Source organism: Mesoplodon mirus (genome assembly GCF_964341445.2).
Source record: "Mesoplodon mirus genome assembly, chromosome: 9".
In the NCBI taxonomy this organism is placed as follows: domain Eukaryota; kingdom Metazoa; phylum Chordata; class Mammalia; order Artiodactyla; family Ziphiidae; genus Mesoplodon; species Mesoplodon mirus.
In genome coordinates, this window is record NC_138985.1 from 109,740,991 (window position 1) to 109,766,514 (window position 25,524).

The 25,524-nt window shown below is 58.1% G+C and overlaps 2 protein-coding genes across 4 annotated transcripts in view; one reads left to right on the forward strand and one right to left on the reverse strand.

Moving 5' to 3' along the window:
- The window catches only part of NUB1 (negative regulator of ubiquitin like proteins 1), a 28,343-nt gene extending 25,666 nt beyond the window's left edge, over positions 1–2,677 (forward strand). For both annotated transcript variants that reach the window (XM_082632114.1, XM_082632113.1), the window contains exons 13-15: positions 56–151; positions 809–986; positions 1,219–2,677. In XM_082632114.1, coding sequence (XP_082488240.1) covers positions 56–151; positions 809–986; positions 1,219–1,397 — 453 coding nt within the window. In that variant the 3' untranslated portion in view covers positions 1,398–2,677. The remainder of the gene's footprint in view (positions 1–55; positions 152–808; positions 987–1,218) is intronic.
- WDR86 (WD repeat domain 86) overlaps positions 1–25,524 on the reverse strand; it is a 37,910-nt gene that overhangs the window by 5,514 nt on the left and 6,872 nt on the right. The window contains exons 3-7 of one of the 2 annotated variants that reach the window (XM_082632133.1): positions 21,286–21,427; positions 18,425–18,845; positions 10,595–10,730; positions 7,421–7,524; positions 6,820–7,121 (exon numbers count right to left, since the gene is read on the reverse strand). In XM_082632133.1, the coding sequence (XP_082488259.1) occupies positions 6,948–7,121; positions 7,421–7,524; positions 10,595–10,730; positions 18,425–18,845; positions 21,286–21,427 (977 nt within the window). In that variant the 3' untranslated portion in view covers positions 6,820–6,947. Of the gene's footprint in view, positions 1–6,819; positions 7,122–7,420; positions 7,525–10,594; positions 10,731–18,424; positions 18,846–21,285; positions 21,428–25,524 lie in introns of those variants that run through there. The other variant, XM_082632134.1, reaches the window with a different exon arrangement.

Here is a 25,524-nt window from a genome sequence, read left to right on the forward strand (position 1 = left end):
TGAGTGACCGAGCGGATGTTACTGATGAGTAACGGGTATCCCTGTACGTTTCTAGATTCTTCTCAGTCATCCTCAGATGTGGTGGTTAAACGATTCTGGTCCGGAAACCAACAGCCATCAAGAAAGTCCTTCTCGGGAAACCATTGACCAAGTAAGTGCCAGCACCTTGTGCCCCTCTCCGCGCGTACAGCCTCGTGAGGGGCTGGCTGGCGGGACAAGGCTGGCGGCCAGGCAGGGCCGAGTCCTTGGCTCCCTGGGCTCCAGGTGTGACCGGCCCGCCCGAGGGCATGGCAGTGGGTGGAAGCCAGGCACAGGCATTTCCTTCAGAGTAGGAAACACAGGGGAGCTACGGGAAGGTTTTCTTTGGGCTTTTCTCCTCTTTTCTACACACGCCTCTTCGTGCGTCACCTCCCATCCCCCTGCCTGTGACCTGCAGGGATGTCACCGTAGTGACTGTCCACGTGTGCCCCCCATTGCGTTAGCCTGCCTAGTGTGCTGCAGAGACCTAGCTAAGGGTCCCGGGGACAACGAGGTCTGTGCACGCAGCGCTGCCTCTGGCTTGCGAGCCGGCTGCCTTTCTGAGGTGACTGGGCCCCAACGTGGCCGCCTCAGGTCTTCCTCCTTCCTTTCCAAGCTGCCTCGCGTGCACGTTAGCGCGGGAAGGCCGGTGGTGCACGCGTGCGGTGGGCTTTGGGAACGCGTCCCCCCGCGACCTGACTCTCCCGGCTCTGCGTGGGGGCGGGAGCGCGGGGCACGCGTCGTGCCGCGTGGCCTGGGCCCTCGGCAGTGCCGCCCCGCCTTCTCCCAGCTGGTGTACATGGGCTTCGATGCGGCAGCGGCCGAGGCTGCCCTGAGGATGTTCCGGGGAAACGTCCAGCTGGCGGCCCAGACCCTCGCCCACAACGGTGGAAGTCTTCCTCCTGACCTGCAGCTCTCGTCGGAAGATTCTTCAGCATCGCCACCCACATCCCCGTCCGATTCTGCAGGTGGGTCTGCGGTCTCTGAAGACCGACTGGGAGGGAGCGTCTGCTCGAGCGGAAGCCGGCAGGCGGGGCGGGGGCCGCGAGGGGCCTTCGCAGACGTGCGCGTTTCCGGCTGCTCGGCGCTGTGGCGCGGGGGGCCGAGCTGGAGCTGACGTGTGTCCCTCTGGTCCCCGTGGAGGCTTCTCTTCCTGTCCTCCTCCCTCAGCTCCCCTGTTGCTGCACCTCTTTACTGCAGGGACCTCTAGCGCCTCAACAGATGAAGATATGGAGACAGAGGCTGTGAATGAAATCCTGGAAGATATTCCAGAGCATGAAGAAGATTACCTTGACTCAACTCTGGAAGACGAAGAAATTATTATTGCAGAGTACTTATCCTATGTAGAAAGTATAAAGTCAGCAACAAAGAGAAACTAAATGATGAATAGAAACAAGCACTAAGTTTCTGCTTATAAATTCTATCATTATGAAAAGTGTAATGCAGGTCTTTTTTTCCCCCTATGTTTTATCTGATTTTGCTCCAGAGTGCTTCCTACCTGGGGGTGGGAGGGGTAGGTGGGGAACAGGGATGTAAAGAGTAGGAGACTTGGTGGGGTCGGTGGGGGCGGGTGCCGGTCCCCAGGGTCCGTCTTGGGAACTGAGCTGCCTCTGGCCTGATCTTGCAGTTCCCAGCTGCCTTCAGGTTCTGCATCCCTAATGTCACCCTCCCTGCTCCTTTTTTTCCCCACCCAGAAATGGGAAGGGCTGGGTAGGGTGGCGGCTAGGGAAGGGATCCAGGAGGAGCTCATGGGAGCGAAAGCTGGCCCTGTCTCCTCCTCTTCATCCTGCCCTCCTGCCCTCCTGAGCCCACTGCTCGATCGTCTCCTCCTTCCCGTGCTGCAGCTCTGCCTTCCTGCTTCAGCCTCTCTGCCCCGCCCCGAAAATGTCCTTTAGATCCTCAACCACTGCAAGTGCTTTGGGGGCCTGATGATGAGGCATCGGCTCCTGCAGCCACACCAAACGGTGGCAGACGCCCTCAGCCTGAAACGTCCATGTTTTGTGCTTAGCTTACTAAAGTAGGCACTTGAAATTCCAGGCTGAAATTCAGAATATATATGTATTCAAAGTTCTTCTTTACAAAAATAAAATCTTTTATTAAATGGTAAAGTCTTAAATGCTAACCAAAGCAACTTACTTTTAATTAGCATTTTTAGATGCATTTCTGTCCTATTAATAAATTCACTGCTGGCTAAGGTAAGATACCTGTCAGAGATTAAGGTATATTTTCTCCAAGTCTTTGTGGGGGTTCTTGGGTGTGTTACAGAAGACTGTTTCTAAAGATATGTTGTAGCCTCTTAACAGCTCAAATAACCGTTCTCATTGCACCCTGCATCCCTCCGTAAACGTGTATTACATGAAAACCCTGTCCAGCACCAGGACACAGCTGGCAGCAGCCGGGTGCTGGATGAATCAAGTGCCAGGTGTGTTCCCAAGGCTCTCCCTGCCCTCCGGGAGTCACGGGTAGCCCCTGTGACAGAGGGCAGGTGGGCCACGTGGTTGCTGTTAAGGGGCTGGCCGAAATGCTCCAGCTTTTTCAGGAATCATTTTCAAAAAATCTTGGAGAGCAGTCCAGTTTGAATGGGTGGAAATCTTTTCTTGTAAGTCTTTTAAAATGGATGATACAGATGGAAATAAAAGGTGGAAAATATATTCAATAATTGTCAGCCTAACTTTGCAATGAGTTATTCAAACTCCTAAACTGTTGTGAGTGTTGAAAATGGGCGGTCTAGAGCTTCATTTAGTTTGAGACGTTTGCTTCCGTTGACTTCTGTGAGGAAGTCACATGTACGCCCTCAAAAGCACCGTCGATGTCTGTTGTTAAAAGATGAAGTGGTACTTCCCTGGTGGCGCAGTGGTTAAGAATCCGCCTGCCGGGCTTCCCTGGTCGTGCAGTGGTTGGGAGTCCGCCTGCCAATGCGGGGGACACGGGTTCATGCCCCGGTCTGGGAAGATCCCACATGCCACAGAGCGGGTGGGCCCGTGAGCCATGGCCGCTGAGCCTGCGCGTCCGGAGCCTGTGCTCCGCAAAGGGAGAGGCCACAGCAGTGAGAGGCCTGCGTACCAACAAAAACCAAACAACAACAACAAAAAATCCGCCTGCCAATGCAGGGGACATGGGTTCGAGCCCTGGTCTGGGAAGATCCCACATGCCACGGAGCAACTAAGCCCGTGCGCCACAACTAATGAGACTGTGCTCTAGACCCCGTGAGCCACGACTACTGAGGCCACGTGCCACAACTACTGAATCCTGCGCACCGAGAGCCCGTGCTCCGCAACGAGAAGCCACCACAATGAGAAGCCCACGCACCACAACGAAGAGTAGCCCCCGCTCGCTGCAACTAGAGAAAGCCAGTGCACAGCAACAAAGACCCAACGCAGCCTAAATAAATAAATGAATGAATGAATGAATGAATGAATAAATAAATAGATGAAGTGTACAAAGGCTCTGGGCCTGTGGGGGAGGGGAGACTGAGCGGGGAAGCGGGGTTTGCTTCCTCAGCGCTGGCAGCAGCAGAGGGCCGAGGCAACGAGGGGTTTCTAGCCTCATTTGAGACCGTGTCAGACTTGGATTGGGGGCCTAGGTTGCAGCTTCTGGCTAACAAGTTACTGTCCTGGGCTTGGGCCAGGTGTGGCTTCTAGCTTCCCAGATGGCTTCCTAATGATCTTGGAAAAGGCTAGGGAATTCAAGCCACACTAGCAGGTCTAGTGCCCCATTTTCCTATGAAGAGACACAGGGAAGCCAGTTCTTGAGCTCGGGACAGTGCCGGCTATACCCTCCCCACGCACTGGGAGACGGGCTTCGGTCCTGGCCCTGCCTCTAGCTGGTCGTATGAAACTTGACAGGCGGCGACTGAGTGTCACTCCCTGCTCCGGAATCACTCCCTGCTCTGGGATGCAAGAGAAGGAGCAAAGGACATTTGTGATGAAAATGCTGTTAAACAGGAGGGAGTGTGCTGAGCCTGAAGTCACAGGGGAGGTGGGTTTGGGGGGGTTCTCCTTGGAGGGTCAGAGGGAAAGGACATTCCAGACCTGGGACAAAGGAGATAGGAGCTGAGTGTGCCACATTCATGGGGTCGCAGGGGCTGTTCTAGACCCACCAGAGAGGGTGTGCTGGGGGAAGAGACTGAGGCTGGAAAGATTGCCGAGTCCAACTACAAAGCACCCTGAAAGGCAGGCGGGGGTCTAGACTTGAGTGGTAAATACCAGGGCCGTGAGAGGGCTCCGAGCAGGAGTGGCACGCACAGGCCTGTGAGGCCCATGGGGTCAACGACGGGAGGCTGTGGCGAGAACGTGCTGCACTCGGTCAGATCTGATGCCCGTCACTTTGATGGATTTCTGTCTGCTCTTAACTCCGGTGACACTGCCATGTCCTGTCCTTGTTTTCCTGCCCATATGTCCTATAAGTACTTCCTGTCCTTCCCCTACCCAACTGAAGGTATTTATCAGAGGCAAGACTATATCATCAAAGGCTCTCTGGTCTTTATATCCTCCTCAACATCTAGCAAAGCCCTCTATGTTACTGAAATTAAAATTACCCAACAAAATTGCTAAAACTTTAGCCAGATTCATCAAGAAAAAAAGGGAGAGGGCTCAAATCAGTAAAATTAGAAATGAAAAAGGAAAAGCTGCAGAAATACAAAGGACCATAAGAGACTGCCACAAGCAACTATACAGCCATAAAATGGACAACCTAGAAGAAATGGACAAATCCTTAGAAAGGTACAATCTCCCAAGACTGAACCAGGAAGAAATGGAGAATATGAACAGACCAATTACGAGTACTGAAATTGACTCTGTGATTTTAAAAACTGCCAACAAACAAAAGTCCAGGACCAGATGGCTTCACAGGCGAATTCTACCAAACATTTAGAGAAGAGTTAACACCTAGCCTTCTGAAACTCTTCCAAAATATTGCAGAGAAAGGAACACTTCCAAACTCATCCCATGAGGCCACCATCACCCTGATGCCAAAACCAGACAAAGATAGCACACAAAAAAGAAAATTACTGAAATAAAATTTACCCAAATATGTCATGCTATATAAATGCAAAATCGCGGTTTTTCACTTCTTACTCTTTCTCTGGGAGAGGCAGGCTGGAGAAAACGAATGCAGCAGCCGTTTTAGGATCTGCCCCCAGCGGCTGGATAAGCTGCCTGCCCTGCTAGCGAGAGCTGTGGAGGCAGGAAGGCAGCATCAGCTGTCAGCACCAAGGAGCGAGTCTGGTTACCCGGACCGCCTCTGTCAGCACAGCAGACTGAGAAGGTGACTAAATCGGCGCAGGTACTCAAGGTGGTTCTCTCTGCCTGCCCTCCCTGAAGTGCACTTCCGCTCCCCCGAAAGCCCCTCAGGGGTGGGCCTGCCGCTGTAACCGCAGCCTCGGGCCCTGGAGAAGAAGAACCCCTAGGAGGTGGGCGCTCCCAGACACGACAGGCCGCGCAGTGGAGCCCCTCACCTGTACTCTGCGCTGAGCCCCACCCAAAGAAGGCTGGGGGATGCAGCTTCTACAGGTTCTTCTCACCAGCCAGCCTGTTTTCCTGGCGAGGCCCCTGGGTTCCCAGGGTTTGGGGGTCGGGCCTAGAGCCCATCACAGAGGTATGCAACCCTTTCTACCGGCCCTGGTGGCAATACCCTGTACCTGTTCCCAAGGGGGTGGGATCCACCCATCAGGAATGGACCTGGGCACCCCAGCGAGCAGGTGAAGCCCGTCCTGCCACTCATCTTGCAGGAAGACACTGGCGCACCCACCTCTCTGCATCAAGGGATGCCTTTTCCCCGGGGAGGCTTGTCCTTGGCTAGACGCTGAGCTCTCAAAGGCAGACACTGTCCTCTGCAGCGTTTCCTCTTCCTGCACGGGGCGGGGGGCCAGCCAGGGCCTGGCATGGAGGGCCCTGTGGGTGCGGAACGTGAGTCCCTCCCGATGCAAGAGGGGCTGCTGGGGGCGGCTCCCCTCAGGGCCTCTTAGGGTCTGAGCCCCACTTCTTCCTTCATCTCCTCCGGGCAGGTACTCCAGCTGCCTCCTGTGTGCACCTCCAGGGCCTTCACCACGCGGGGCGCGGAGCTGGCCCCTGTGCGGGGGCCTTTCTGCTCCACATCTGAGAGAAGAGGCCTCCTCGATTCCGGCGGGAATAGCAGCGGGTCCCCGCTGTCACCCAGGCAGCTGAGGAGCCGGTTCCTTGCTCCCTGGTCTCTCCCATGCCACTCCCCACTCGAGTGGCGTTGCTGTGACACCGGAGGGGCTGTGAGGCCGCAGCCCCTCATTTCACCCCAGGGGGCCTGGCCCAGGCGAGCGTGAGGCCCCTGCTTCCCGGCACCCCTTCTCCCTCTGGGATGGGGCTAGGACTCCGTGGGCAGAACAAAAGACGACGTGTCGCAGAGCACTGTTAAGGACCTGTATTTCGGTTCTTCACAAGTGGACAATTTGCCAAAATAACGACAGTCTGTGGCTTTTTTTCTTTGGCCGCACCGCGCGGCTTGTGGGATCTTAGTTCCCCGACCAGGGATCGAACCCAGGCCCTCGACAGTGACAGCGCGGAGCCCTAACCACTGGACCGCCAGGGAAGGCCCGGTGTGTGGCTTTCTGAAGCGTCCGCTTCGCTCCGCAGGAAAGGCTTGGCCTCGGAGGACCTCGGGCGCCGGGGCCGTGGGGCTGGAGACCCTGAGAGTCGGGAGGGTCCTGGGAGGGCCGGAGAGCAGGCTGAGGGCTGGGCTCCGCAGGGGCTCTGGCCGAAGGGGGTGGGGACCGAGAGGCGGGCTGGGGACGCGGTGGCGGGCAGGCACGGCCTCCCCACGGGCGGCTTGGCGAAGGCTTCGGAAGTCAGCGGACGCGGAGGACAGGCACCACCGCCGCACCGGTACTTGCCCTCGGAGCCCCCGGTGCCGACAGCCGCGCTCCCTCCGCGGGTCCGTGCGCGGCCGCTCGGGGCGTCTCAGGCCGGTTGCAGGGGCGCGGCGGCGGCGCAGCCCACTTTGTTGCTGAAGAGGCGCGAGAGGCTGCGCTTGGGGGCGGCAGGACGCGGCGGCAGGGCGCGCGGGAGGCCGCGCACGTCCCAGAGGCGCAGCGCGCCGTCGTGCGAGGCCGTGTAGAGCACCTGGCCGTGCACCTGCGGGCGCGGAGCGTGGGCGGCGCTGGAGGGGGCGCGCCACCGCCCTCCGACCCCGCGCTACGGGGTCACGTAGGTGCAGGCCCCGCCCTGCCTCGGGCCAGCGGCGGCCTGAGCTGCGAACGCTCAGGCCGCCTGACGGGGAAGGCTCAGCCCAGGGGGCCTCGGCCCCGGGGAGGCTCTGCCCGCAGGGGAGCGCTGCTGCCTGCCCCCCTTCCCCTCCGAGGCAGAGGTGCAGGCGGGCTCGCCCCCGCTCTGCCAACCAGCCACGGGGCCCCGGAGAGGGCGAGAGCGCCTACCTGGATGCAGTTGATGATGAAGGCGTGGCCGCGGAACACCCTCCGCAGAGCTCCAGACTGGGCGTCGAAGGCGCGCGCGCGGGCGTCCCCGCTGCCCGTGAACACTGTGAACACACGGCGGCACTTGCCTCCCGCCCGAGAGCCCTCGTCCCCTCGGGACTCCGCAGGGCGGGGGGCGTGGATGGACAGGGCGGGGAGAGTGCCGGGGACCCTCTCCGGGACCCGTCCGCTCGCCTCCCAGGGATGTCGTAATTGCAAATGGGAAACAGCAGAAGCCCCTTGAAAGGAAGGAGGTGGCACCTTCCCTATCTCAGTACTTTCCTGTGAGTTCAGGGTGACGCCCAGGGGCCCGGAGGCGCCCTCTGTGGGCTGCAGCCGGCTCTGCAGGACTTTGGCTGCCCCACCGCCCTTGGGCTTCAGGTCAGCCTGCCAAGTCCTTCCAGGTGTTTCCACCCCTCCTGAGTACCACGTGGGCCCAGCTTCCCACTCTCAGGCCATTTGGTGGAAGCCTTTGGTGAAGCTTAGCTTCCCTGCCGGGTGTTTCCAGCAGCTCTGAAGCCCCTGCCTCGGGGGGGTCATCCCTTCCCCCTCCACCATCTGAGCAGCCTCTTGGGGCAAGGACCAACCAGAAACTCATTCCTCCCCCTCCTCAGTAATGAACTTGGTCCTCCAAACACAACCCAGTGCCTCCGGGGTTCACTAGAGGGCCCCTGCCCAACCTCTCCCAGGGGGAACCTCCCGATTCTGCCTCCCTTGGGCTTTTTCCTACATAACTTAGTCCAAGAGTTCTCAAACTCCCGAGGGCAGGCTGGGCCCACCTGAGTTTCTGATTTAAGGAGGTCTGGGGTGGGGCCTGAGAACCTGCATGTCTAGCCAATTCCAAGTAATGCTGATACTGCTGGTCAGGGACCACACTGACGGCACTGGCCAGAGAAACTCCCTGGTCCACTTACCATCTTAGCCCGGGTTCTCCCAGAAGCTGACCCTGACACTAGGTTTCGAGTACAAACAGTTCACCTGGCAGGGCATTCCAGGAAGTGGGGAGAGAAACAGGAAGGAAGGACTCCCATGCAGGTGTTTAAGGGAGCAGGTGACTGCTGGGGGCCCTTGGGAGAAGGGGCGGACACTGGGCTACTTATCCGTCAACTCCCAGCCCTCCCACGACCTGCCTCACAGGAAAACACCCTCGGGCAGAGGACCTCAGGTGCTGCAGCAGGAAGTGCCCCTGAGCGTGGTACCCATAGCATCTGCTACAGCCACCCAGCAGCCTGAGTGAGCCACAGTAAGCACCCCCTGGGGGCTCCCTGTCCTTGGGGTGTCTATTCCTTATCCCATTTCCTGCCTAGTCCCAGGTTTGCTGCTAAAGCTACTAGTGAATGTGGACTTGGAGGGAAAGTTTCATTTCTCGGCCTCTTCAGCTCCTTTCCTGCCTTCCCCTCCACCAATGCACTGTGGTTACTGGGCATCCTGAGGGTGGGAAGAGGGTCCAGAATTAGGTCTGATCCTCCTGTAGCCTGTTGGCAAAGACCAAGGACCAAGTTCCTTAACAGCGGGCAGCAGGTAGGGTCTGTGGGATTTGCTGCAGCGGCAGGTTTCATCCCAGCCGCTGCCACGGGGAGGCGCTCTGGGCAACGTTCTTCTCTTTAAATTAGAGGTCCCCGACAGGAGCGGAGCCATAATCACACTTACAGGCTTGGACACAGGAACAGGAAAAAAATCATTTTTCTGCGTCAGACACCTAAATCCTGAGGGCATCTCACGCTCTATTTTCGGAAATCCATTCTATCTTCATCTAACACCTGTGCTGTGAAGTCAACTTGAATTTTCCACTGTGGCTCCTCCCCCACCCCAGTCTGCTCCCTCACTGCTGTGCTAGGAAGATGGTTCTCAGGCTCAGCTTCACCTAGGGGGGCTGGCTTCCTGCTGCAGGGGTGTGTGTGTGTGTGTGTGTGTGTGAGAGAGAGAGAGAGAGAGAGAGGGAGAGAGAGAGAGAGGGAGAGGGAGAGAGAGAGAGGGAGAGAGAGAGAGGGAGAGGGAGAGAGGGGGAGAGAGAGAGGGAGAGGGAGAGGGAGAGAGGGAGAGGACGCTGATGACAAAATATAACATTGGGGTCGTTTTAGGAAAGAGATGTCCAGGAACCTGGGAGCCCCCCTCCCATGTAGGTGTGGTGAGGTTGTGGGTTTTGCTTCCCCAGAACAGTGCCTGTCCTCTGCGTGTGTCTGGGGTGTAAACAACTGGCCAGTTGGACAGAGCCAGGAAAGCCCAGATGTGTGACAGTTGGAGACCTGTGGGACAGAGAGTTTGCTGACTACCCAGCAAGCCACACTGCCCTTCTTTCTTTCCAAAGTAACCCTGATTAATCCTGGCGGCAGTATCCCCAGACAAGAGCTTTTATTATTCTGTCTCTTTTGCAGGCAGTGGTCAGAGAGATGTATGCAGAAGTCCTCGGGTGGAGTCTCCAGGAAAGATCTTTAAAGGGGCCTCTACTCATCTAGGAGACACCACCTTTGCCCTTCCCTCCTCCTCTTCCTGCCTGCCTAAAACATATGATGGCTAGAGCTCCAGCAGCTATCTTGAACCATGAGGTCCCCCCTTAAAGATGGCCAATACATGCTAAGGATGATGAAGTGAAGTGAAAAAAGGAACCTGGGTGTCTAACAACTTTGTGGAGCCATCCATTCCAGCCTAGACTGCCAGCCTCTGAAATTCTTCTACCTGAGAGAAAAATAAACCACTATCTTATATAAACCCGTTGTCTGGACTTTCTCTTATCTGTAGTCAAACCTAATGCCAAGTGAAGCCAAACCCATGCGGCCCTCAAGTCTGACTGGAGTTAAGTGGTGTCACTGTCTCGAGAATTAGAATGTGTCCTTGAGACCTGCTCTTGACCTGAGGTCCTCTGAACAAGCAGGTCGCTGCGCGTACTAGCCGGGTAAAGGTGGGAGGAGGCCCAACACCCTTATTTGGAACTCCTTTTGCTGGAGGAACAAACACATGCACTGAGGGGCCACAGCCGCCGCCCTTGGCCGCTGACCAAACTGAGTGGCAGCTGAGGCTCAAAGAGGGAAGAGTGCAGTCAGAAGCCGCAGAGAGGTCTGGGCGAGAGCAGACGTGCTGGGGGGCGGGGCGTGAAGGGGACAGGCAGGCTGGGGCTACGGGGGGGGGGTCACTTACAGGTGCCCGCGTGGTACTTGAGGGCGCTCACGCTGTGTCTGTGGGCCGCGAACGTGCGCACACGCTCGCCCGTGTCTGCCAGCCAGCACTTGACCGTCCTGTCGGCGCTGCCTGAGTACACGTGCCGGTTCACCAGCTGGGGGGGGAAGGGAGGGTCGGCACCGGACACGGGTACCGCTGACCATAGGGGGCACCCCCGGAAGCCCCTCCAAACCTCTCTCTGTGGAATGTGGACGGGCACAGGCAGGTCTCAGTGGAGACACTGTGGACAAGCCAGAAATGCCCCTGCCCCTGGGTCGCCCCCCACCACTACCCACTCCAGCACCCAAGGTCACGATGCTCCTCTCTTCCCCTCAGGGCCGTGTAGCTCAGGCAGACCCGGCTTCAGATCCTGACCCGCCCTTGGCCATGTCAGTGACTCTGCTCTCAGCGGCTTCACCCGCAGACAAGGATCACGCCAGACCCTTCCTTGGGCTGCTCAGACACGACCGTACAGCGCTCAGCACCCTAAGAGCAAGGACCAGAAAATGTCGGCCAGCATTGCTGCTGCTACTTCCAGGTGTCTCTCTTCAGCAGGTTCCTACAGCTTGGCCCCCGGGAAGGTCAATGTGACTCCACCTGTAGCTACTTCTGTTCCCCAGTACTGTTCCAGCTGAGAAAAGGGCACCCAGGGCAGGGCTTTCACACTGGACTTCTGCTTGGGGAAGGGAGATAGGAGAAAGCTCTAGAAGTAACCTGACTGACCACGGTGTGTGTAAGGTAGCCCTCTGCTGGGACCGGAGCTGGACACCCAGGGGCCATCATGGGGTCCTGCCCCCCTGCCCCTGGACACAGGTTCCCCCACTTCCCGCTCGCCGCTGCCAGCTGGAGTGGCATTCACACCCCTTCTTGGCGTTGCAGGAGGTTAGGAAAGGGCCTGGGAGACAAGGGAAGGGCATGAGGAAGCCCCCCTCCCAGGAGCACCCCTGCCAAGAGGGACAGGGTACTAGCGCGAGGGAAGCCCAAAGACAATTGAAATAATTCTGCAAATTTCCCTACAGCAAACACCACGCGGCCCAGAGAGCTCCCGACCAGCACAGCACCTCTGGATATTGGAGACACGGACGAGAACTGAAGGCTGGCGGAGTGGGGTACTCAGCTGCCGTTAGCTGGCTGATGGCACCAGGCCTCCTCCCACTTTGCAGGGCCCAGGAAGACGAGGGCAGGCTACAAGCCCCCGAGACAGCCATCCAGGACACTGCTGGGGCCCAGGGGCCGCAGGTGGCAGGCCTAGTTTGTTTTGTGGAATCTTAGTTCCCCGACCAGGGATCAAACCTGTGCCCCCTGCAGTGGAAGCACGGAGTCCTAACCCCTGGACCGCCAGGGAAGTCCCTGGAATGGGCATCCTGAACTCATCCCAAGTCCTCCTGGCTCGAGCACACACTACCTACCCATCTTGGCCACTTTCCACTCCAATTCCCACAGCTGACTCAGTTTCCCCATATTACTTCCCAGTTTAAATCCCGGAGAATAGGACTCTGGCCCAGTGCATCTTTCCACCCCACAGCCACAGCACAGGTCAAACTTGGCCTTGGGCCAATCGCTACGGCAGAGGGGGTGGAATCTCGAGGGACACGTATACCTCTCGGAGGCAGAGGCTGAGGGTGGACCAAGTGGGCGACAGGCCTGGCCTGCGTCTCTCAGGCCCTGCCCTCCGGTCCTACTGGGGTTACGACTGGCCCAGCCAATGGAGCCTGGCTTCTGGCCTCTCCCACTTGCGGTCCACTCCCCGAGGACAGGGCCGCGTGCGATGTCCGCACACCCGAGGGCTCCAGCAGGGTTCAGAACATCGCCCAGTCCTCCCTCCGTCTGCACCACCATCGAGAAGGGCAGGGGAACCTGCCTGGCATCCCCACCTGCTCTCGGCCTTCGGGGCCCCCGCTTCAGCCCTGTGCCTGGAGCCTGAATGTGGCCCGGCTTCCCCAGGTGCACGTGTCCTTGCTGTGCCCTGAGATCCCTGGGCACACACCGTGCCCCCCCCTTTTTTTTTGCGGTACGCGGGCCTCTCACTGGTGTGGCCTCTCCCATTGCGGAGCACAGGCTCCGGACGCGCAGGCTCAGCGGCCATGGCTCACGGGCCCAGCTGCTCTGCGGCATGTGGGATCTTCCCGGACCGGGGCACGAACCCACGTCCCCTGCATCGGCAGGCGGACTCTCAACCACTGCGCCACCAGGGAAGTCCCCCACGCTCCCCTTTACAAGTCCTCTCTGTGCTGATCCCCCCTCATCTTTGGGGGGAAAGCTGCCCTCCAGGACCCCTCCTCAGGCTGCCCAGCACTGTCTGCATCCTGCCCCCCCAGGCCGATTGCCACTGGCCCCCAGTGTTTCTACTGTCCCCCCAAGTGTCACTCCCAGAGGCAGCCCCAGACCTCCAGGGACCACACTCTCCAAACTACCCGCTGAGGCTCCCAGACCTATAATAAGGGGAGTGGGTATGGGCAGCCTGTGAGATGGAGACCCTAGTGGCACATGTAGGCCACTCAGCCTCTGCAGCTCTGTCTGCCCGGCCCCGTGAAGGAGGCACCGAGCGTCCACAGCGGCTGAGACAAAGGGAAGATGCCTCCTGCTCATAGCGGGTGTCCCGACAACGCACGGCCTGGCGCACGTGCTTAAAAAGCAGCACACTTTCAAAGCACAGTTCCTGAGCCCCGAGGCTGATAAGCGGGCGGATGCCTCACTGCTTGCTTTGGCTGGTTTCCTGAAAGGACACCCACGGGGAGCAGCAGGGCAGCCGCGGAGACCAGAGAGGCTCAAGGCATGTGGGGAAAGCAGGACAGACCCTGACAGGGCGAGTCACAAAGGCCAGTCCAGCAGGACTCCCTCCCAGCAGCCAAGGCAGCTCCGAGAAGACGGGACGGGGCTTATGGGCCATCTCCCTGCGTGTGATCCACCCAAGCAGAGGGCAGGCCTGGGGCTCTGCTGCTGCGGCCCCAGGGGTGCGGCCTCGCCCTCCCCTCCACTCACGACAGGCCAGCGGGAAAGCAGCAGCTGGGCCAGGTGGTGAGCAGGGCCAGGTGCAGAGCACAGCCAGGCTCCGGGCACTCAGCCTCCTGTCGGAAGAGGCTCCCCGACTCCAGCACGGTATGGGCCCAGACACACCTTTTGAAAGCCGCTTGTTAAAAGCATAGGTTGGGGCTTCCCTGGTGGCGCAGTGGTTGAGAGTCCGCCTGCTGATGCAGGGGGACGCGGGTTTGTGCCCCGTTTAGGATCCCACATGCCGGAGCGGCTGGGCCCGTGAGCCATGGCTGCTGAGCCTGCGCGTCCAGAGCCTGTGCTCCGCAATGGGAGAGGCCACAGCAGTGAGGCCCGAGTACCGCCAAAAAAAAAAAAAAAAAAAAGCACAGGTTGCATGTTCAGTCCTGGGTTCAAATCCTGTCTCTGCCCTTTACCAGCTGTGAGACCTTGGGCAAATTGCTTGCGCACTCTGAGCCTCCGTCTTCTCATGTACAAAATGAGAAAAAATAATCACCCTTACAGGTGGCCATGAGGGTAAATTCAATAATGCACGCAGCCTGATCTAACCCAGGAGCCGGTACGTATCCCTAAAAGGCAACAGCAATCTCTGCTCCAGCCCCTCGGGCTTCGGCAGGACAGTGTTTTGTAGGAAAAGAATGGAGGGCCTGACGATGCTGCAGACGGGCAGGTGCATATGCCCCAAGCCCTTGGGCTGCCCCACACCTGGCAGAGCCTTTCCTGTCCCTCTCTGGCTATACTGGAAATGTTTAATATCTCATTTCAAAGGTGGGTACATAGTTGTCCCTTTTACCGTTTGCTATACTTTATGTTTGAAATGTTTCTTAACTAAAAATTTAAAAATATGAAGGCACAGGAAAGAGTCTCCGCTTTCTCCTTCTTCACAAGGACCAGCCAGTTGAGCCCAGACCCTGGGAGGCCCTCCGAAGAGCAGGGGTAAAGGAGCGGTCCCCCTCGGTGGTCAGCGGGCTTGACCTTGAGTTTGTTACTTGGAAGTGGCCCTCACCTCTGCTCTGGCCCACCTTCTCCGTAGGAGGCCTGTGCACTCCTGCTCTGCCCCCACCTGGCTTCTGGAACCCTCTGGGGTTGGCGTGCTTGACCCTGGATACACATCCCACAGTGAAGAGGAAAGGCAGAGGCCCCCCAGGGCTTGGCCGATTTCTTGGGCCTCGCCTCAGCTCCCGGAATGTTCAGAGTGGGCTGCAGGCCTGCAAGGAGGAGGCAGGATGCTGCAGTGGGTACCTCATCCACACGGGCCGATGGTTCTGAGACGGGCATAGGAGGCTGCATAGCTCTGTGAGCTTCCTCTCTTCTCCCCAACCTCTGAAAAGGTGGCCCCCAAGTTCATCTCAATACACAAAAGGGCCTGACCTGTTTCCCAGGGACGGTGTGGACGGTGTAAACACCGCAGCTCCATGGAACAGGCCCCCCGGGATCCCAGCAGACACCTCACACTCAGCCTAACGGGAAACCACGGATGACAACTCCCTCCCTCTCCACCTGCCGGCACAAGTGCTTCTTCCTCAATGCCAGAGGCCAGGCCGCAGGGCTCACAGAACCATCCCGGGTCTCCAGACCCCCGGGAACCCTGCCTGCCTCTGCAGGGCGTCTGGGAAGGCAGCCCACCGCTCTCCGAGCTGCGGGGGTCGGAATTCTGGGAGGTCTCCAAGGAGAGATCCTTCCCTGGCTTAGGTGGCTCAACCTGCATGTGGACGTGCAGGGAAGGGACACAGGAAGGAAACAGACGTGCAGACGTGAACCGAGGGTCACCTATTTGGAGGAGGTAAGGTGAGCAGGGGCAGGGGGTGGCGCCCCCGACGCTGTGCTGTGCTTCACACTCAGCCCAGAGGTGACGGCAGGGTCCCAGGGACGGCCCCACATGGCCAGGGTCTCACGGGCTGGGGCCGAGACTGGCAGGCGGCCCTGCAAGTTTCTGATGGCAGGGGGGACGTGGGGAAGCCCTTCTTTTAAAGAGGCAGATCAGGACGGGAGGGAAAGGGTCTTCCCCAACCCTACGGTGGGGAGAAGGAGGGACCCTGGAAAGTGGGCCAAGCCAGCACACCCAAAGGTCACCCGCACGTGCGTCTCCCAAGTCGCGGTACACCTAGACCTGAGTTTGTACAGGGGAGACACAGCAGGGAGACGCGACGATACAGCATCCAAGCTACAGGGGCCTTTGTGGCCCCCTCTGAGGGGACGTCATACCAAAGCAAAGGAAGCCTGGACAGCCGGGGGTCGGCAGGTCCTCCGTTTCTCGGGAAGGCGCCAGGCCATCTACTGTGGGGATGGTGGCCCTGGACCTTATCGAGCAGAATCTTATCCCCCAACTACTCTGAAAAACGGGGGCTTTTCTGCCTCAGTCCCACCGTGGGGCGAAGCAGGCTGTGACTTCGCAGCTAACGAAGTAACGAACCAACAAACGGAACAGCCGCACGTTTCCTGAGTCAAGCGCCACTGCTGCCGTGGCGCCAGCGCGTACGCTGCCTTTGCGCCCGTCCCTTCAGGCTCTGTTTCAGGACCGGCCTCTACAACGGGGCCCGCTGCTCCTGACGCTGGGGGCGACCCTCCCCGCCCAAGCCAACAGCGTGGGCCCTGCCTCCGTCCAACTCCAACCCCAGGGGCCTCCACACCCTGCACTGTGCCCACCCTCACCCCGCCCCGTCCCCATCCCACCGCCCAGCAGGGCCCTCCCCCCACGCTCACCCCCCCACCCCCGCCTGGGACCCATCCTGGACAGACCCCGGTGTGTGCTCATGGGAACAACACTGACTGCACTCTGGGAGCTCCCCACCCCACCCCAGGAGCACCCACACTAGGGCACCCTTCCCTGGGGCACCCCACACTGGGAGCACTCCATCCCACCCCAGGAGTACTCCACATTAGGGACACCCCACCCCAGGAGCACCTCACAGTGGGGCACCCACCCTGGGAGCACTCCATCCCACCCTAGTGGCACCCCACACTACGAGTTGGCCTGGCCTTCGTGCTTCTCACGGTCTCCTGAGCACCCCCTGCAGAGGTCCGGGCTCCACCAGGTCTGCTCCCGGGCACATTCACTCCCACTGCTGTGCCCAACACTGGGCTCCGCGCCCTGCAGGCTGACTCCAACACGGGAGACGGACTTGCCCCTGGGCGGTACCAGGAGACTCAGCCCAGAGATCCCGCTCGTCCTCAGGAACCCAGAGCCCGTCCCTCCATGCCCCGCCCAGGACGCATCCCCACTGCCCCCCGCACACCTCTCCCCATCACACACAGTGCTGCCTCCCAGGTACCCGCCGGTCCTCCCTTTGCCTCCCCAAATCCCGGGATCAGATACCGGGTGGCTTAGGGACCTGCTGTACAGCACAAGGAACTCTATTCAGTACTCTGTAATGGCCTAGATGGGAAAAGAATCTAAAAAAGACTGGATATATGTGTATGCATAACTGATTCACTTTGCTGTACACCTGAAACGAACACAATATTGTAAATCAGCTATACTCCAATAAAAATTTTTTTTTAAAAATCAAAGTTAAAAAAAAAAAAGAAAAAGAAACCAGGTGGCCAACTCTCAGCTCAGTAACAACCAATCCCCCGCCCTGCCCCCATCACTAGAAAAATGCAATTTATCCAGCCTAACAGACATGGGCCCTCTGGCGCTCACCAGGGGCCGGAGGTCACTCTGTGCAAGCCAAGCGGAGCCCTTCTCTGCTCCACTGGTCCTGGGGCCCCAGGGCTGCCCCTCACCTCAAGGACCCCTAACGGGCCTCCTGGCCTGGCTCTCCAGGGGACGGCCACACTGCTTCCTGTCACCTTGAGGCCACCCCCCTCGCTTCATGGGTGGCTCCCCAGAGGCTTGGTGCCTCCAAGCACTGCACCCCAACCTGCTCACCTCGGGTGTGGGAACTGGCCTGGAGAAGGGAAAGGGCTGTGGCCACGACCCGGGCCAGGAACACCCAGACCCTAATATCTAGATAGAGGGAGGGACCACATCCTGCAGACATGCCGGCCAAGTGCAGGCCACACATCCTCATAGCAACACATGCTTCATAGCAACAGTATCACAGGCTGACGGGCGTCAAGAACAGGCTCTGCAGCAGCCACTGCGTCCGCCGTCGACTCACTAAATCCTCACGACAACACGGGGTGGGCACAGCTCCACGTCCGTAATCCCTAATCCAAACCTCAGCCGATGTGTTCCAGGAGTCTTTGGATTTGAGGAACACACTTGTGTTTCCACAGCAAAGGTACACGCAGTCCCAGGAAGTGAGATTAAACTTCACTACAACCAGCCTCATATCAAAATGAGTTTTGATGCCAAGCCTAAGAAAAAACCTTCGTTTTTTTCAACTTTTGGATTTAGGAATTATGGACCACGGTTTGTGCGTAGACGTAATCCTCACTTCACAGGGACGGAAACCAAAATTCATGTGTTGGCAACAGCCCTAACCCTGGTATCTGTGAATGTGACTGTATTTTGGAAATAGGGCCTTTAAGGACGTAATTCAGTTAAAATGAGGGCACTGGAGTGGAACCTCATCCAGTATGACCGGTGTCCTTACGAGAAGAGGGAATCTGGAAGCAGAGGGAAGACGGTGTGAGGACACCGGGGGAATGGCCGTCTACCAGCCGAGGGGAGAGGCCTCAGAGGAAACCAGCCCTGCTGACACCTTGACCTCGGACTTCCGGCCTCCAGACCTGTGAGCCAATCAATCTCTGTCGTTTAAGCTGCCCAGTGAGTGGTACTTTGTTCCACAGCCTGAGCTGACTGGTACACTGGGTGGGGCGGCAGCTCAGAGGAGGAGCCAGGGGCCTCCCTGGCAGCCAGGCCGACCTCACCTCCAGACAGATGACGGAGCCCTGGTGCTCCTGGAACACACGCAGCTGCTGCCCACTCAGGATGTCCCAGGCTCGGACGGTGGCATCCGTGCTGCCAGTGAAGGCCGTGTGGCCGGGCGTGGCCAGCACCAGGCAGAGCACGGCACCTGTGTGGCCCCGCAGTGTCTGATGGCAGCAGCCGCTGGCCACCTGCCAGACCTTGGCCGTGCCATCCGTGCTGCCGGTCACCAGGAGCCCCCTGGCCACGGCCTCCTCCGCGCACGGAGCCCCAGGGAGGTCCTGGGGGGCAGAGTAGGCTAGAGTCAGCACACAGTTGCGGTGGCCCCGGAACTCCCGGGCCACCTGCCCCTTGTCCACACTCCAGGCTCGAGCTGTCCGGTCGTAGGAGCTGCTGAAGAGCTGATTGTTGGCGACCAGGATCCTGGTGGCAAGAGGGGAAGGGTCAGGGGTCAGAGCGTGCAGGGCTGCCCGGCAGGCTGGCATCTTATGTGTTCAACGAGCCCAGGTGATGGGTGAGAAGAATGAATGGTCCCAGTGACTGGGAGACCCGAGTCTGAGAAATTCTCGAGGCTGAGGAATCTCAGGCCCCCAGCAGCAGGGGGACAGTGAGGGAGCCAGGAGAGCCCACGGAGGGGTGGGGGGGCGGGGGGTGGAGCAGAACCTGCCAAGCAGTAACTATTCATGACTCCTATTCTCATTTTGATGTGTGCTAAGACTTTCTCTGCAGAAAATACACATCTGTCTCTAGCATAGAACTCTGTGTATAACTTCAAAAGGCATGAGGGTGGACCCTAATTTACACACCACCCCCAAAGGGCTGCGGCCTGAACCTGGAATGGGGCGTGTCGTCTGTGTGGCCACAGAGGGGTCAGGACCCCCATCTCGGTCTCAGAGGCACCTGGTGCCCCCCTCTTTTAAAAGGTCTTGCCTGGGAGCCTAGCACGGGCAGGAGGAAAGACGGACACGGAACAGAGCAGAACTTCCTTCCGCGGCCTCTCACCTCTGGGCGGTTCTCACTTCCCACAAGTCATCAAGGATGCAGCACAAGAAAAGCACACCCTCTACTGATGGCTTCTTCCCTAATGCCAGGAGGTACGGGTTTCACCACATGTGTGTTTCTAAAGGAAAGTGACGACGTGGTGCCTCGGGTGATGTTCTGGCGGCCCGAGTCCTGCCGGGTGTGGCCTGTGATGGCAGGGACGCCAGGCCGGGCCGGTGCCCCCAGAAGCTCACACACCTGGCCCGGCTCTGAAAACACGAGACGTGTAGTCCACGTCCTCATGTCAGGGCCATCACACATCTGTGAGCACAGTTACTTAATAATGCAAATATGCACCCAGAGATGTTTACAACAGCCAATTGCTCAAAAGCAGTGTGTGTGTGTGTGTGTGCATGAGCGCATATGTGTACTTGTGTGTGAACATGTGTGCACTCGGGAGAGTCTACACCTGGCAGAGCATCACTTCTAGCCTTAATTGTCCAGATTTCCTTTTGAGGAGCCACTGATTCGTTTCCAGGTACAACCGGGGGGCCGGCTGGTCACCTGAGATGTGGCCTGCTTCCACCCACCCCATCCTCTGTCAGCCCTTCCAGCGGCTCACAGCCTCACTAGAGGAGGCAGCCCAGGCCCACACTTTTCCTCAGTCACAAACTTCTTTCTCAAGAAAGAGTGCGGAAGAGGCCAGCAAGAGCTGAACTCCGGGTCGCCCTCCCAGCCCTCCTCCGCCCCTGCCTGCGGGGTGCTGGCTGGTCTCCCAGGTCCCCGGGCCTCGCCTGCTCTATCTAGGGGGTGTAGGGGGGATAAAAGCTCAGCTGCAGGAGGCGGGGGCTGGGGCAGAGCTCTATGGGGTCCCCACGGGGGTCCTTCCCCACTCAGGACCATCCTGAGCCAACACGACCCTTCTGCCTTTCTGCTCAGGGATGCTCCCCTGTTCCCGCCCTGTGGGAGCACCGTTCCGTCTGCAGGCAGCTGGTACTCCGGGCAGTTAATGATCGGGCTGACCCACCGCTTCCACCCACCGTGCACTGGAACATTAGGCCAGACGGGTCCCACCCGGACCCAGGCTCCACAAAGCTCACGCCGCCAGCATCCCCTCTGGCTGAGAACATCCTTCCGTCCCTGACCCCGACCCCGCCAAACGCCCGCCTGCACTGGGCCCTTTCCCTGCTTAGTTCGCTGCCCGGGCAGCTGACCTTCCTGGCCAGTGAGGTCACGAGGGCCCCGGTACCCAGACTCCTGCTCATACCGGGCATTCCCTCGGGAGTTTGCGACGGCCCCAAGTTGCAGAGATAGTGTCCAATTGATCTGATCACCAAGGAATTTCCATGGCTCAGCTCAGACCAAACACAATACGTTTTTGCAAAAATTCAAACCTCCATGAGACGGAGGGTCTGGGATATCGTCAACGGCAACACGGAAAGCAGAGGTTTAAAAACACCCTCTCCAGAGCAACCCCCATTCTGCCCCTCCTCCGAGCCCCCAGTCCACCATCAGGTACCAATTAAGCCATTTCCTCTGGAATTTGTTCCCTCGGTGGGAGCTGTAGCCTCCAGCCCCTTTCCCTGTACCCAGCTGGGGGCAGCTGTGCTGCCAGGGCCATGGGAGGGCTTTCAGGCTCCGGTCTAAGTGTTGGTGGTGCCTCCCTGCCAACCCCCCACCTGCAGCCCTGGGCAGTTAGCGCTCGCTGCGCTGGGGACACTGCTGTTGCTCCAGACCACCTCCCCGCACGTCCACACGTGTTCCCCAGGGAAGCTAAGTTCCTCCAGGGCAGGGGCCCCACAGCCTACATCTCTGTTCCCTGGGACTCGGCCGGGTACCATGAGGAGAGGCCGAGTCCTCCCCGCCTGGCAGGCACACCGACCTGTTCACTATGGACGTGTGTCCCCGGAACACCTGCAGACACTGCCCGGTCAGCACGTCCCACTTCCTGATGGTGCAGTCAGCACTGCACGTGAAGGCGGCTTCGTCCTCCAGCTGGCAGAAGGTCACGTAGCTTTCGTGCCCTGCAGGTGAGGGGGGGAGACGTGAGCACAGCAGGGCATGCCAGCTCCTGTTTTTCTTCGAGAATGTTTGAGATGGGGAGGAAGGGAAGAAAGCAGGGGGCAGCGAGTGTTTGCAGCAAGTCCAGTAGCGACTAGCGTGTTGAAATGGTGCTTTAAGTCTGGTGGAATCTCAGGAATCGTGGGAGCCAGGAGCAATTCAGGGGGCACTTGGCCTGCCCTGGAATCCTTCCTCCCTCCTCTCCTCCCTCCCCCTTCTTAGTCATCTCCTTTTAGTCTTCAAACTTTTCAGCTATTTGTCTTCACTCAGTCATTCAACAAACCCCATGTTACAGAGGCAGGAAGTGCAGAGGCCAAGGGCATGGTCTTCGGAACCAGAATGCCTGGGCTAGCAGCCTGGTGCTGCTACTGGCTGCCCATGGGCCAGTTATTTCACCTCTCTGTGCCTCGATTTCCTCACCTGAAATGGGGAGAGTGACAATGCCTATCTCACGGTGTTCCTGTGCCGGCTGTGTAAATGCTAGGTGTGAGCTGTTCTTACATTTGGGGAGAGATACTGTGGTAGGCAGAATTCTGGCCCCAAAGAGAGCAGGTCCTAATTGCTGGAACCCAGAAATGTTACCTTTCTTGGAAGAAGACACATTTATAGATGCAATTAATTAAGGATCTTGAGACGGGGAGATTGTCCTGGATAGCAGGGTGGGCCCTACACGCCATCACAAGCATCCTTATAAGAAGGAGGCAGACGGACTTCCCTGGTGGTCCAGTGGTTAAGACTCCATGTTCCCAATGCAGGGGGCCCAGGTTCGACCGGGAACTGGATCCTGCACGTCGCAACTAAGAGTCCATATGCCGCAACTAAAGATCCCCCATGCCGCAACTAAAGACCCCTCATGCCGCACCTAAGACCCGGCACAGCCAAATAAATAAATACATACACACATAGAGGAGTCAGAGGACACAGAGGAGGCACCGTGAAGACAGAGCAGAGATTTTCAGGTGCTGGCCCTGAAGATGGAAGTGATGGGGCCACAAGCCAAGGGGTGCAGCAGCCATCAGAAGCTGGAAAGGCAACGGCATTCTCCCCTACAGGTTGCAGAAGGAACCCAGCCCTGCCAACCCCTTGATTTCATCCCAGTGATGCTGATTTTGGACTTTGGGCCTCCAGACTTGTGCCAGAATAAACTTGTTTTAAGGAAACCCAGTGCGATCATCGGTCACAGCAGCCGCAGGACACAAATACAGAAACAGAGGTAATTAAAACACATTCCCTGCCTTCAAACAGAGCAGCCAGCCCAGAAGGAGGGACCTTCGGCCGAGCTTGATACGTGCTGGGACAGAGCGTGACGAGGGTCGACAGAGCAGGAGCCTGCGTGTGGCAGGCAAGGAGGGGTCTACGCAGTACCCGTGTCTGCCGGGAGAACAGGAAGAGCATCTGGGAGAGAAGCTAGTGCACACCAAAGCAGGAGGGGCCCCTGGGGCCAGAATTCAGGCATGTGGCAGAAACGGTGGATTAAGTAGACACAGTGAGGGTGCAGGTCTGGGACAGAGGGAGGGCCCCGCAGTCTGGGGTCTCGGCCAAGTGCACCTTGTCATCCTCTTATGGGGCAGTTGTCAGATCTTTTGACTCTCACCCTGGCTGTGGGGGCGATGTTTACCCCTCGACCATTCTTAAGCAGCCCACGAGTCCTCCATCCTTGGACACAGTAGGGCCTGTTTTTCAGGTAAAAGTGTTTCCATCTCGGATATAAGCACTTGCAACAGCAAACTGAAGCTGACTCTATTGGAGAAGAATTCAGGGACCAGAAAATCAACGGAAGCAGAGGAATGTTAGACCTAAGAGCCATTTCACAGACGAGGAGACTGATGAATTCAAATAATAACACATGGGAGCGTCCTATTTATTACTTTAAGGATTTCGATCGGATTTTAAAATTTCATCTAGATATCTGGTATCTTGTAGATGGGGATTTAGAATCTCCTGGGTAGTTTCAAGCTGATTCACACATTTTTTTTTTTTTTTTTTTTTTTTTGGCCCTGGGGTCAAGCTTAGCTTCTCTTGGAAGAATCCAACTTCCTGGGTTCTAAGAAACAGAATTTTTTTTTAAAGTAAGAAAGAAACGTTTTCCCATCTTCTTGGATAGCACATACCAGGCCTCTAGGAAAACAACATTTGCGTAAATTAAGTAAACACGGGAAGAGGCTGCAGACTGTTTCCCTCAAAGTGCACATCAGTTTAAAAGTCCAGGGCAGGGCTTCCCTGGTGGCGCAGTGGTTGAGAGTCCGCCTGCCGATGAAGGGGACACGGGTTCGTGCCCCGGTCCGGGAGGATCCCACATGCCGCGGAGCGGCTGGGCCCGTGAGCCATGGCCACTGAGCCTGCATGTCCGGAGCCTGTGCTCCGCAACGGGAGAGGCCACAACAGTGAGAAGCCCGCGTACCGCAAAAAAAAAAAAAAAAAAAAAGTCGAGGGCAAATGTGTTTGGCAAAACACAGCCCGGCTTTTTGCCAACCCCAAAATGTTTATAAATATTTGAGGATTCTCAACGAGCTTTCCCCGAGACCAGATCAGCCATCAGGAGGGATCGGGAGGGCTCAGCACCATGAGAGGAGTCCCCAGTGCTAACCAAGGCCAGGAGAGGCTCCCTCGGGTGTCACTCCCATTCCAGCTCCTTCTGTGCCATCTCAGCAGCATCTGACAGCAGGAAGGCAGAGTGTCACGTGAACCCGTCAATCAGGCCAAGAAAAACACTGAAAATCCAAGCGTGGCACCTAGACTCGGTGAAACTGCAGCCATTAACCAAGACCGTGAGAGTGGGACAGCTTTTCTGATACGTAGAATTAAAAAAAAGGATATATACACGGATTGCAAATCAACAGAAATATAAACAGACTTGAAGAAAAGAGGTGATAATAAAAAGAAGTTTTTCAATGTAAAAGAACTCATCTCCGAAGCTGGGCCAGGCTGACCCTCCGGCCCCTCAGGGGCCTGGCCAAGCTGGCGGGGGTCCCTGCATCGATCAAGGCTCTCCCCCGCACAAGCCCCTTCTCCAGCACAAGACGCCCATCTCACATCTGACAACCCAAGGGAGCGAGCGATCCGGGCTCAGAGCCCTTGCAGCACAGGGGCCCTGGGGGCTGCGGAGCGCGCCCCTGACTGTAAACCACAGACTATAATCCACAGACCAACGACAGGGCTCCACCGCCCCGGCAGGATCACCAGGGGTGGAGGAGTGAGGGCTCGGAGAAGGGAGGGCCCGTCATGTCTCCAGGGACCGCAGCGCCTCGGCCACAAGCTGTTGGAATTGTGCAGAATAAGCAAGAAAGCCAAACTAAAAATAAATATTTTTGAAGGGATGTAGAATGCAGATAAAATGCGGTTATGATGTTCAAAAGAATATGCTGAGGCTCAGGGTTTCCTGCCAAGGTAGCCGGCCCTGTCTCCAGGCTTGCACGCCCTTGGCCTTGCCGGAGGTTTAGAGTCCAAGTGCCCCCTCCCCATGCAGCAGCAGCTCGCCGCGCTAGAGACCAGGGTCTGCAGGGGCAGAGGGGCCTGGAGTGGGCACGGCCCAGCTGAACACGCCTTCAACTCGGCATTAAGAGCGGGGCCTCCTCTTGCCCGTCTGCCCCCGTGGGTCCTCGTCTTCTCCAGCCTGCGCCCTGCAGCGCCCCCCACCTGCTGTGGGCTCCCGATCTCCTCTGCTGCCCGCAGGGGTCAGACAGTCGGGACCCCCAGGAGGGGTCTCTAGCTCGGGATGCGCTGGCCGAGGCCCTCACACCACGGTCACGCCTCCCCGGAGGGAGGCCCCTCCCCAGCCGTTTCCAGGCGGCCGTGATGGCTCCCACCCTCCCTCCTTCAGGCCTGGGGATGGTGACAGCTCCTCTGGTACTCGCCATAGGTACAGTGGTTCCCCACACGCTGCCCACATTTTACAAGCGTCCCTTTATTAGACTCTCCCTGAGTTACCATTCTGAGGTGCCAGTTGTTTCCTGCCGTTGTCTGAGCGCGGGAGCCCTGGCTGGAATGGACAGGGTCTGACAAAGCCACTGAGGACGCAGGCTTGGGCCACCCGCCCCCGATCCCCCCACCCGGGCTGATG